The sequence below is a fragment of the Haliotis asinina genome, chromosome 12 (genome assembly GCF_037392515.1).
Source record: "Haliotis asinina isolate JCU_RB_2024 chromosome 12, JCU_Hal_asi_v2, whole genome shotgun sequence".
NCBI classification, from domain to species: Eukaryota; Metazoa; Mollusca; class Gastropoda; order Lepetellida; family Haliotidae; genus Haliotis; species Haliotis asinina.
The window spans coordinates 52,804,563-52,817,564 of NC_090291.1; the positions used below are offsets into that span (position 1 = coordinate 52,804,563).

General features: G+C 40.3%; 1 protein-coding gene across 5 annotated transcripts in view; it reads right to left on the bottom strand.

Moving 5' to 3' along the window:
• LOC137257888 (CD109 antigen-like) overlaps positions 1–13,002 on the bottom strand; it is a 104,808-nt gene that overhangs the window by 53,814 nt on the left and 37,992 nt on the right. For all 5 annotated transcript variants that reach the window (XM_067795381.1, XM_067795385.1, XM_067795380.1 and 2 more), the window contains exons 8-14: positions 5,909–5,982; positions 5,462–5,501; positions 4,680–4,770; positions 4,413–4,488; positions 3,301–3,531; positions 1,024–1,194; positions 164–265 (exon numbers count right to left, since the gene is read on the bottom strand). In XM_067795381.1, the coding sequence (XP_067651482.1) occupies positions 164–265; positions 1,024–1,194; positions 3,301–3,531; positions 4,413–4,488; positions 4,680–4,770; positions 5,462–5,501; positions 5,909–5,982 (785 nt within the window). The remainder of the gene's footprint in view (positions 1–163; positions 266–1,023; positions 1,195–3,300; positions 3,532–4,412; positions 4,489–4,679; positions 4,771–5,461; positions 5,502–5,908; positions 5,983–13,002) is intronic.

Here is a 13,002-nt window from a genome sequence, read left to right on the forward strand (position 1 = left end):
TGCTGGTAGGTATAGAAACATCACCAGTGCAATACAAGGTTGAACCCTAGATTGTTGATTTCTGCCTTATCTATGAGCATTGCAGCACCTTGCTGCCTTAAGAGGTGCTGCATTAACAGTGTCAGCAGGTGACGAGCAGATGTCCACAGGTTTCTGTAGTTACCTGAGTAGTCGACACCTCTACAGACAGGACTGTGTTCAGCTTGGTTCTGTATGCTTTAACAACGTGAGTTTCGCGGACACTGTCGTCACCAACAACACGAGCCTTGGAAAAAAACAAAAAGAAAATGGGGACATTGTTTGATATTTGTGTCCAAACACAAGACAACACGTACCATGACAAAACATTCAAATTTAGTGCATTTGAATACTAAGAAGACAAATTACACCTCGGCAACTTAACTGAGACAATACCTGCAGGAAAATTAGCAAGATGCAAGATTTGACTCGTTTTATTCACACAGGTTCATTGAATTGCATGATCCGATTCCCATGCATGAAACAGTTCAAAATTAACATACAGGTGTCCGATAAGAAAAATATGTTGTTCACTTGACCCTTGGGGCTCATGGGTCGATGTACCCTTGATGTTTATGTAAGAAAGAAACATTGCAGGAACATCAACCCATGGTCCACTCATGACTAGTGAACTACTTAAAATATTGTGTGGCTCTTGTACTTGACCAAACTTTCGACGCCTTCATAGCAGCAAACATGTCGGGTGGTTTTATAGCAGTTCCCTTCTGTTCTAAAGGATACCCACTCACAACTAGTTCATAGACTCCAAGTAAGCAAGTCTTTCATACATGCCATACTCATGGTAATAGCAAATATTAATTGTCAGGATACATTCAGGGATCTATGATGATCTACCTAACACACCACTGGGCATGCAAGTGGCAAATGTACATTATCATATGGTTGCCATAGTCAGGGTCAACCAGAATATTGTCACTATTTCTATATTTTCACACATGTATAGGTAACCACAGCAACAGGTGAAGGTCTCATGTGATTACATACCGTGAAATAAACATCGCCATTATAATTTGGAGGAATGTCGAAGTCTGCAGAGACCATTCCTTGGCTGTCGATGGTCAATGTTTCTTTCACATCACGGTTTAGATATGCAGACACTATCAGCTGCTTCCCAGTGTGAGCAGGAGTCTTGTCCACAACATTAAACACCTTCATCTGGAAAGAAAATCCAAAAACTAACTTAAAAAGCAAAGTCTCTTGGTGTCACCTCCTTAGTTATACATAACATTCGACATATGTCTTAAATAAACATGTGTCATGGTTGACTATTCTTACAAATGAGTGAGTGAGTATAGTTTTGCGCCGCACTCAGCAATATTCCAGATATATGACGGCGGTCTGTAAATATTCGAGCCTGGACCAGACAATACAGTGAACCACAACATGAGCATTGAGCTACGCAATCGGGAACTGATGACGTGTCAACCAAGTCAGCGAGCCTGACCACTCGATTCGGTAAGTCACCTCTTACAACAAGCATTGTTGCCTTTTATGGCAAGCATGGGCTGCTTACATATGAACAATTAGTAACAATCAATAAGTGTCAATACAATCTGCTCACAAAATCAGAATAATTAGTGTCGGAAAGTACTAGTTAGTACAACTTCAGCTTTACTACTTACAACACAAATCTGTCTCAAAATACAATGAAAGAATGGATAGATCTACTGATTCAAGGTTATCTTTCACATATCATTCGTTTTCATCTGTATTTAAATACTTGAGTCTGAGGCGTGAATGGAAAACCTCACACAACCTTGATCTGGAGTTCAAATTTCAGAAGTTGTGATTAGCATTATTTGACACGCTAATCTGTTTCTTAAAACTTCCCAAGGTGGCTGATTCTCTGTATATTGAATTATCTGCATAACAGTTTAATCAAATTGAAAATGGAATTATATTCTTACCACTCTTTCCCATGAACATATTGAAAACAGTCCTATAAGAGTAGACATACTGACTTATGGTTGACTATCATCTTGTATCTTGAACTAGAAAAGAGGAGAAGTCTATTGCATCTTAGGGAGCATGATCATTGCTTTAATTAATCCAATCTGTTCCATATGACAAAAGGCCATATGAGACATGGGCATATGACTAATGGGATACCTATCTCTACATATTTTAAAGACATAAATATGTCAGCTAGATAGCATTCTGGTCTGGAAAGCAGCACTATTGCCAATTTCATTCAAAGTCAAGCTTGTTGCCATGGAAATGCAAACAATATTTTATTCAGAAACCACAACTCCCAAAAGGCACCAGTTCACCACCAGCCATATCCATGTGTCAAGTTTGGTGAAGAAATAGTGATCAGTTTTAAAGTTGTGCTCTGAAATGGAGCTCAACCATCAAATTCAGGCAAAAGTCAAACTTGTTGCCAATGAAACTCAAAAGATATGGTATTTAGAAATCAAAACCTACCAAATGGCACCAGTGGACCACCAGATCTATCTATGTGTCGAGTTTTGTGAAGAAGTATCGAATAGTTTTACAGTTCTACTCTGGAGAAGAATACTACCACCAATTTCGGTACAGTCAAGATTGTTGCCATGGACATGCCTAAAAATATCAAAAGGCATCAATTCATGACCAGACCTTTCTATGTGCTAAGTTTGGTGAAGAAATAGCGACCAGTTTTAAAGTTTTGCACTGAAAAGGAGCACTTCCTTCAATCTGAGTCAAAATTGATCTTGTTGCCATGGAAATGCAAAAAAACAAGCATTGTCAGGTGACATGATCCCCTTCCTCATATTATCAAATCATTGCCTATTAACAACAGGCACCAGTACACCACCAGATCTATCTATGTGCCAAGTTTTGTGAGGGAATATCAAATGGTTCTATTGTTCTGCTCTGGAGAATAACACTACCATGAATATCAGTAAAGTCATGCTTGTTGCCATAGAATGCCAAAAAATATTTTATACAGAAATGCAAAATTACCAAAAGGCACCAGTACACTATTTGATCTATCTATGTGCAAAGTTTTGTGAAGAAATTGTGAACAGTTTTGAAGTTCTGCTCCGGAATACATGTATGTACTTCGAAATAGTGTGGCACCATTCCAACAGAAACTCAAAACAAATCTGATAATACTGTCATTACAGATTATATTGTGTAAGGAGTTCACTGGCCATCCTGAACATGCATTTCATAGATGATGCAACTATAAGTCAAGGCAATATTATGGAAAAGTTATTTTTACGCAGCGTATTACTGTAATGTAAGACATGATCCATTTTAAAGATGTGAGCATACCCGAAGTTGCACAGACAGACCAGATCTGTACACCTGGGACGAGGTAGGGAGGAACTCAAGCTTGACATGCTGTGAGTACACGGGGATGTCCAGCTGGTTGGATGTCTCTGTCACCTGTGCCGGTTCTTCTGTGACATTAACTGTCATCTTCAGTCTTTCATAGCTCATGGCTGCCATTACATCGCTTGTCATGATCTTCTCAATATGAACCCCATCTTCACCGGTGTTCAACTGAAGCACAGACAATGTCGAGTGAGTGAATGAGTGAATGAGTGGTTCATCTTGAAAAGTGTTTCGGTATTATCAACTTGATGAACAAGCAAAGCAAAGCAATGAAGATGTAAGACACTGATCTGTTTAGTGAAACCCATAAGCAATGTATTGGTGGCAACCTACAAATATCATCCAGGTAAATATGAGACTCAAGGTAGATGGCACATCCAAGGGATGTTGAGATCTGTGGTTACTGTGGGACTGTATGAACACTGTCATGTTAGCAATGTGTTTCTATATGCAGGTATGGCTTGCAGCACTGATTTCCTCGGATGTCTTGGTTTTATAGGCCTTTCTTCTTGCACATATTTAAGCCCTGGAAACATTGCTTATCATATCACCACTTCATACTTCATCCAAAAACATTTCAAGGAATAAAAATGTTAATATAATTCATTCCCTTCTAAATTTCTTTCAAAGACTGATCAAATAAAACATATCATATTTTATCCACTTTCTTAGTTAAGTAAAAGTTCTATTACTTTTAAGGCAGAATCTCATCCAGTATTAAAGCCCACTCTGACAGAGTGAGGCACCTAATTAAAGCACACAATGTTGGAGACATAACCCACCCATACACAGAAAAGGAAGTATGACAACTGCTTGTTTAGACAATATAGTTAGCACAGCAGTATGGTATGCTTTCCAAGACTGAACACAATAAACCCAGTAAGTCTTTAAGAAAGTGGTCAAATGCAACGCGTCATATTTGGGATTACACTTTCTTTGTAAAGAACATCTTATGGCATTATTGGGTTCAGTCCTACTAGGCATGCACAGTGTAATATAGTATATGTACAAATAGTCTTTTTTATAAAGTGTGATTCTTTCATACTTACTGTGGTTTCCTTGACAACCTCACCATTACCAAAGATGAATTTGGCTTTTCCTTTCACAGGCTTGCCATATGTGTATCTGAAATGTAAGATGGATAAAAACCAATGTGAAACATTGTTTTCACTTAGAGGATAAATATCTAAAATTAAAAATTTAATGTTGCAGACAAAGGCTTTGTCTGTATACTTTTTAGGAAGACAGAAAATGCAGTTATTTGTCTACGTCAACATGTATTCCTTCCTCTGCAGAACTATTGCTGGAAAACTCACTTTGAGGTGACCTTGATGTTGAACGTTTTAGTTTCCCTCCGAACAATGAAGTCTGGAAGGGCCTCAATAGTCACTTCAAACTTGGGCAACACTGAAAGCATCAATCATGGGGCTCGGTGGAGAACAGGATCAAGGGTATTAAGGAAACAGTGTGATTGGGGAGTAACACAATGAGTACATAGAGCGAGAGATCCACATATTCCAGACAAATGAATTATAAATGAATCAAAGTGTCAGAAAGGTTGAAAAATGACCTACAGAATCTCATGGTGAAAAGTGAATTGAGTGTTGCCAAAATGCTAGGAATGATGTGAGTGATGGATTGTTCAGAACCTTTTCTGTCCAGGAATCTGAAGGCGATGTGAGCATGGAGTGTTGAGGACATATTCTATCTAGGAATCTCTACATGATGTAAACATACAGCACTGAGGACATGTCAATGAATCTCTACATGATGTGAGCAAGGAGTGTTGAGGACATATTCTGTCTAGGAATCACTAGGTGATGTGAGCAAAGAGTGTTGAGGACATAGCACTGGCTGCTGAAGACCTATTCTACCCTGGATCTTCATGGGTCACTTCAGCATGAGAAGAAACTGGGCACTGGGAAACTTGTTCCAACCTTGTTGAATTGTAACTGAGTGCAACTTTTCCACTGGTTAGTGTGTATGTTTCAGCTCAAATGGAACCCATACACTACAATAAATATACAAACACAAAAACTAATCTTTCCTTCTCATTTCTTCATCAGAAGATATTTTCGTATTATGGAAAATTACTTACCATATTTCTCCACGCTAACTTCCTTTGTGTTTTTTCCGAACTAGAATCAAACAGTGAGATATATAATGTTGTAATGAGAATCGAATGTAGATAAATTATACTAAACATCAACTGTACCAAGAAAGGTGTCTTCATACTTGATACTTTAGTTTTGCCTTGACATGTTAGGGTGGTGGGGACTCAAGTCCATATTTTGACACATACCTTCATGAAAGCACAATATTTGTGGACACTATATGACACTTCAAAGCATGAGTTATAAATGTCTTAGGCCTGTTTCACCAAACTCTCATAAGCCTAAGATCTCGTAGCACTCGTACTTGGCATACCGTAACATACAAGAAAAGTTACAAGATCTTAGGCTTACCAGTTTTGTAAAAGGAGGCATCAGTGACATCATTATGACTTCAAATGAAACATGGTTCCAATTGAAATTTTTATTTCTACCTTATTTTTGGCAGTGATTTTCCATGTTCCAAGTGGGGGCTGGTCTGAGAGCTCATAAGATTTCTCGATGACACCTGGAACACATAGGATTATGATCAGGTCTGTCGTGGCGAGGCCATCACAGGTCAAAACGTTTAGCACAATTTTGTGGTCTTCATGTTGTATAACTCTAGGTTCAAGATTCTAGACCTGTCTGCTTAATGCAACAAAGCAAATAGGTTTGCTGTATGGCAAGTGAGTGGGCTTAGTTTTAATTGAAAATCAAACTGTTTTACTTGACATTTAAACTGACAGCATAACCTACTTATGGTTTGACATAACTCTTCGGAATTTACAGCCCTTCACCCCTGGCCTATGGGAGAAAATTATTTTATTAAAGTGCAAAGGGGCTTGTTTTCATTTTTATACTGAGCTAAGGGGCATGACAGTTCAAGGTCACCTTTGAACCAAAGCAGATAGAAATGCCCACCCTTTATAGACATATACAGAGCTAAGGGGCATGACAGTTCAAGGTCACCTTTGAACCAGAGCAGATAGAAATGCCCACCCTTTATAGACATATGCTGAGCTAAGGGGCATGGCAGTTCAAGGTCACCTTTGAACCAGAGCAGATGCAAATGCCCACCCTTTATAGACATATGTTGAGCTAAGGGGCATGACAGTTCAAGGTCACCTTTGAACCAGAGCAGATGGAAATGCCCATGCTTTACAGACATATGCTGTCTTCTACATTATACATTTCCAGATTGCTGTTTCATACATATTTGGAAATTTTAACCATAAATTGTATATTTGTATACTTATCCTGTCTCACGTTATGCAGGTGTCCTCTTCCTCTACTACCAAGTGTGGAAACGTGCTATGAGCTAAGCTGAACAAAATCTTACTGGCCTCTGACCCTCCAACCTGTGCATCCAACCTAACATCGGTACCTGTCCGTTATCTCAATGCTTGAGGTGCATGCTCAGATGATCAGGTGATGGTCTGTGCCTGTCATTCCAGTCCGAGGAGCTTTCCGTAATCTGTGACGTGGGGCAGGTTGCTGGGGCATTCATTACATGAGATAGGATAAGTATATAAATACAAAACATATGGTTAGATTTTTAAACTTGTCCATTCTCACATTATACATTATCCCACAGTTGGATGGAGGAACGCAGATTACCCTGACACCTCTGCAAACATGAGTACACAAAACACAAGGAGGCCAGGAGAAGCACCAACTCTCGATATGCTAGTCCACCTTTGTGATGGGTCGCTTCAAAGATCCCCTTGGGTTACACAGCACAAATTCTAGGGAGTGGGCACTCCCAAATTAATGTGGTTTTCAGATGCAACTTTCTGAAAAACAAAAGGACACAGTTTGGCCCTGCCCTGAGCCCTAACATCTCACGATTTATCAGGTGACCCAAATGATCTGGCCAGTCCCTTCTTCGAAGCTACCCCCGACAGACACACATTAAAAAGCAGGGAAAGAGGGAATGGCCAGGTAGCTCAGCTAGTTTATCATTCAGTACCAGTCTCCCTAAGTTGCCAAAGGTTAGAAAGGATATTGGAGTAGAATGCTTTGAAAACCATATAGGTAATCAGAATCAACACTTAACTGATGCAATTTCTCAGAGAGTAGAGGTCAGTAAGTGGAGAGTCGATCATGTTTATTCTCATTACCATCTTTATTCTTCTTATTTTACTTGACACCACTCTACCACTCTCAACATTCTAACATGCCAGCTCGCCTCCATTTACGTGTGTGTTTCACCATGAGCTTTTCCCAGCACTCCCACTTACGTGCGCAGAAGTCCCACTTCCGTGCGCAGACAACAGATGATACATTATCTGAACAGATCATCTCACACCACAAGCATCACAGGGTAAACACACCCTTGTTCCCTAGGTGAAAACGGTCTAGTCCATATAAAAACAGTACTAAGACATTAATAACATCGATATCTTTTATTATGTACAGAGCAAACTGACACGAAGGAAGATTGCATCATCTGCGAACACAGGTCAATGACAACTGCTGCACCAGGACCAAGGTGCCTGTATGCCTGCTGATGTGAAGACACATGTGTGACAGCCATAGCTACCATTCAGGTGCCATCAAAATCACATTGAGAGGGGCAATGACCTTTCCGATTTCACTATGAATATGTAAGAGTTCATGATCTTCTACCCCAAAAACAGTGAGTAAGTCCTCTGTGAGGAACCCATCAGCGCAATATCATCTTCCACAGGAGGAGAGACATTCATTGTCGAAAAGCCAGACACACGAGCAGACACTAAACTGAAACAGAGAACCATGAACCTCTCCTTAATCTTCCTTGAAAGTTATCAAAAGCCACATCCAGAACCACCGCTAATTGAGTGATACAGGGATTTGGCAGGTAGATAATAGAGGAAAAATCACTCTGTTGTACTTGAAGAGTCGGCAATCCAAACCAACAACTGAGGTTTGTCAATCGTGTCAATACTAATATATGAAGCCATCTGAAGAGGGAGATGGCATAGCCGAATGACGAACTCTGTCCAAGTTCAGAATCCAAGCAGATTGTGGAGCAGATGCAGAAACTGGAGACACAAGGCTGAAGCAACCACTTCCACAAAGGTGTCAAAGTCCAATGATTGAGATGTCAAAGCCTCTAATGCCAGAGTCCAAGAAACCAGCAAAATAGGTCTTGTTGTTGCAGGTGTCATTGTAACAGGTAGGCTAACACTAGCTATGCCCAACTCATGAGATAAGCTCATCAATGATGATGCTGTCACTGCTGAAGCCAACACTTGAGAGGTAGTAAGCATCGGAAAGAAAGTTATCAAAATACCAAGAGCCAAAGTCACATAGGAGACAAATGTTGAGCGGGTAGTAAGTGACACATTGCCAGTTGGCATTAAACCAGAGGTATTCAAACCCATGAACTATGAGAGTGCACCGAACCAAAGATACTGTGCACACTGTGAGTAACCACTGAACTAAGCAGTGTATAAGCAGAGTGATGAAAGCAGGAATCATCGAACCAGGCATGCCAAGAGGAAGTGCTGAACCAGGTGTGCACTCAGGAAGTGCCGAATGTGGCATGCTCTGGGTAAGTGCTGAACCAGGTGTGCACTCAGGAAGTGCCGAACCAGGCGTACTCTGAGGAAGTGCCAAATGAGGCATGCTCTGTGTAAGTGCTGAATCAGGCGTGGTCTGAGGAAGTGCTGAGCCAGGCGTGCTCTGAGGAAGTGCCGAACCAGGCGTGCTCTGAGGAAAGGCCGAACCAGGCATGGGCTGAGGAAGTGCCGAACCAGGCGTGCTCTGAGTATTGGCCGAACCAGGCGTGCTCTGAGGAAGTGCCAAACCAGGCGTGCTCTGAGGAAGTGCCGAACCAGGCATGCTCTGAGGAAGTGCCGAACCAGGCGTGCTCTGAGTATTGTCCGAACCAGGCATGCTCTGAGGAAGTGCCGAACCAGGCGTGCTCTGAGGAAAGGTGGAACCAGGCATGGACTGAGGAAGTGCCGAATCAGGTGTGCACATTCAACCACCTAATTTTATACAAGAGTCATCAGAAGATGACATATCCCCCCGGCCCCCACATTTTTGAAAGGACAAATAATCTGAGAGTTACTCATTATTTTTTAAAACTAAGTTTGAATTGTTTCCATGTGATTCATGAAAATTATAAATGCCATATATCTGTAACCAGCAAAGTCACAATTTCAAGATCTGTCTCATATATCTGCCAAGACCTGTTGAAAGATACGAAATGGTTTTCGAGTTGTGCTCTGGGAACAAAGCCCACCCCACCATTTTGAGACTAAGTTTGAACAGTTTCCATGGAAACCAAGAAAATAATACATCACAGAAACCTTTAAAAACCAAAAGGCTCCACTTTGGGGTCTTCCACACATATCGAGAAAGTTTTACTAACAGATATTAAGAAGTTTTTGAGTTCTGCTCTGGAAATGAAACACACCTCTCACTTTTCAGACTAGGTCCAAAATGTTTCCATGGAAACCGAGAAAACAATAAATCACAAGATCCTGTACATAGCAGAAGGCACCACTATAGCTTCTGATTAATGTATCTACCAGGTTTTGCCGAAAAATATTGAATGGTGTTTTAGTTCTGCTCCGGAAAGGAAGCCCATCCCTCCATTTTTGAGACTCAGTCTGAAACGTTTCCATGGAAACAGAGAAAATAATAAATCACAAAAAACAGTAGAGAGCAAAAAGGCACCACTTTGGGGTCTGCCACACATATCGAGAAAGTTTTATGGACAGATATTAAGAAGTTTTTGAGTTCTGCTCCGGAAACGAAACACACCTCTCACTTTTCAGACTAGGTCCGAAACGTTTCCATGGAAACAGAGAAAATAATAAATCACAAGATCCTGTACACAGCAGAAGGCTTCACTTCAGGTTCTGAATGATGTATCTATCAAGTTTTGCCGAAAAATATTGAACAGTTTTTGAGGTCTGCTCCGGAAACAAAACACACCACTCACTCTTGAGACTATGTCGAAAACATTTCCATGGAAACAGAGAAAATAATAAATCACAAAAACCTGTAAATACCAAAAGGCTCCACTATAGGTTCAGATTGATATATCTACCAAGTTTTGCAGAAAAATACTGAACGGCTTTTGAGTTCTGCTCCGGAAATGAAACACACCTCTCACTTTTGGGACTAGGTCCAAAATGTTTCCATGGAAACCAAGAAAATAATACATCACAAAAACCTGTACATAGCAAAAGGCACCACTTTAGGTTCTGATTGATATATGTACCACGTTTTGCAGAAAAATATTGAACGTTTTTTGAGTTCTGCTCCAGAAACAAAGCCCACGCCACCATAAGACTAACACCAAAATGTTCCATGGAAAAATAAAAACAAGAGTCATCAGAAGATGACATATCCCCCCTGCCCTAACATATTTGAAAGGACAAATCATCCAACAGTTACTTATTGTGTTTTTAGGCCAAGTCTGAATTGTTTGCATGTAATTCATGAAAAATATAAATGCCACATATTTGTAAACAGAAAAAGTAACCATTTCAAGATTTGTCTCGTATGTCTGCCAAGATCTTTTAAAAGATATGAAATGATTTTCGAGTTGTGCTCCAGAAACGAAGTCAGCAATGTGTTCATGGAACCAAGAAAGTAATACACGTTTCCATGGAAACAGAGAAAATAATAAATCACAAAAACCTGTAAGTAGCAAAAGGCACCACTTTAGATTCTGATTGACATATCTACCAAGTTTTGCCGAAAAATATTGAACGGTGTTTGAGTTCTGCTCCGGAAACGAAGCCCATCCCTTCATTTTGAGACTCAGTCTGAAAAGTTTCCATAGAAATGGAGAAAATAATAAATCAGAAAAACATGTAAAAAGCAAATGGTGCCACTTTGGGGTCTGCCACACATATCTACCAAGTTCTACTGACAGATATTAAAAGAAGTTTTTGAGTTCTGCTCTGGAAACGAAACACACCTCTCACTTTTCAGACTAAGTACGAAACCCATCCATTGAAATCGAGAAAATATTAAATCACAAGATCCTGTACATAGCAAAAGGCACCACTTCAGGTTCTGACTGATATATCTACCAAGTTTTGCCGAAAAATATTGAACGGTGTTTGAGTTCTCCTCCGGAAACGAAGCCCATCCCTTCATTTTGAGACTCAGTCTGAAAAGTTTCCATAGAAATGGAGAAAATAATAAATCAGAAAAACATGTAAATAGCAAATGGTGCCACTTTGGGGTCTGCCACACATATCTACCAAGTTCTACTGACAGATATTGAGAAGTTTTTGAGTTCTGCTCTGGAAATGAAACACACCTCTCACTTTTCAGACTAAGTACGAAACCCATCCATTGAAATCGAGAAAATATTAAATCACAAGATCCTGTACATAGCAAAAGGCACCACTTCAGGTTCTGACTGATATATCTACCAAGTTTTGCCGAAAAATATTGAGTTTGATTTTGGAAAAACAAAAAAAATATAAATGCCAAAAATTTGGAAATAGCAAAAGGCACAACCATAGGCTGAGATCACTACATGATTACGGACGGACGGACAGATGAGGCGTCGATTATACCCCCCCCGCATTACATGTCGGGGGGATAATAATGTAGGTCACATTGGGTATCACACCAAGTGGTGCATAGGAACCTTTCACTGATGAAATGTGAGGAAGCTGCGACCCAGCCACCACCCAAGTCAGATGGGATTGGACATCGGAAGACACTACAACCTGAGGTGGTGATGAGTCTTCCAAAGGGAGAGGCATGTGGTTGGAACAAGAAGCGAAGGTTCTTGCTGAGATATGAATCTGGCGCCTCCTCAAGAAAATCTTCATTGGGAGACTGGGACAATTTCTTTTGATGTTCAGTCCTATGATGTTTCGATGATGATGGACCCTCATCTGTTTTCCAACGATCTCTATCAGCCAACTGTTGACTAGACCCTCTACAATCTTCAGAAAGTGCAACAATGTGACCATTCACAACGTCCTAAACAATCTATGCACACAGCATGCAGACCTGCACTGAAAAGTTACTATTACAATTGTTGCAATGTTTACGCGTCCTGGAGCCATTACGATTACATATACCCATTTATTTCCTTGAAAGAAGCCTAAGACCTAACAGAGAAAAACACACAATGTAGCAACAAGACAGGGAATGACAGGCACAGACTGTCACATGATCGTCTGGATATGCAGCACTAGCATAGAGATGACTGACAGGTGCCTATGTCAGGGTGGGGGTAGAGGTCGGGTGGTCAAAGACCAGTAAGATTTGATTCAGCTTAGCTCACAGCAAGTTTCAGCGCATGGTAGTAGAGGAAGAGGGGATCTGCATTACGTAGAATAACTTCGGACTCTTGACAATCCTGTTAACACTTGATTGGGAAAATTAGTTCTTGTTTTATGGGTTTTCCTCAGAAACTTAAAGCCATAAGGGAGCTTATTTATTTATTGATAAAATCAACAGTCAAAGTTAAACTTCCTTTAAAAACTAAAAGCATTAAACTATACTAAAAAAGGACAAAAAGAATTGGGAGAGGAAGGGGGGCGCGTAAGATTACAAGCTTCTTCTTATTCCTGGA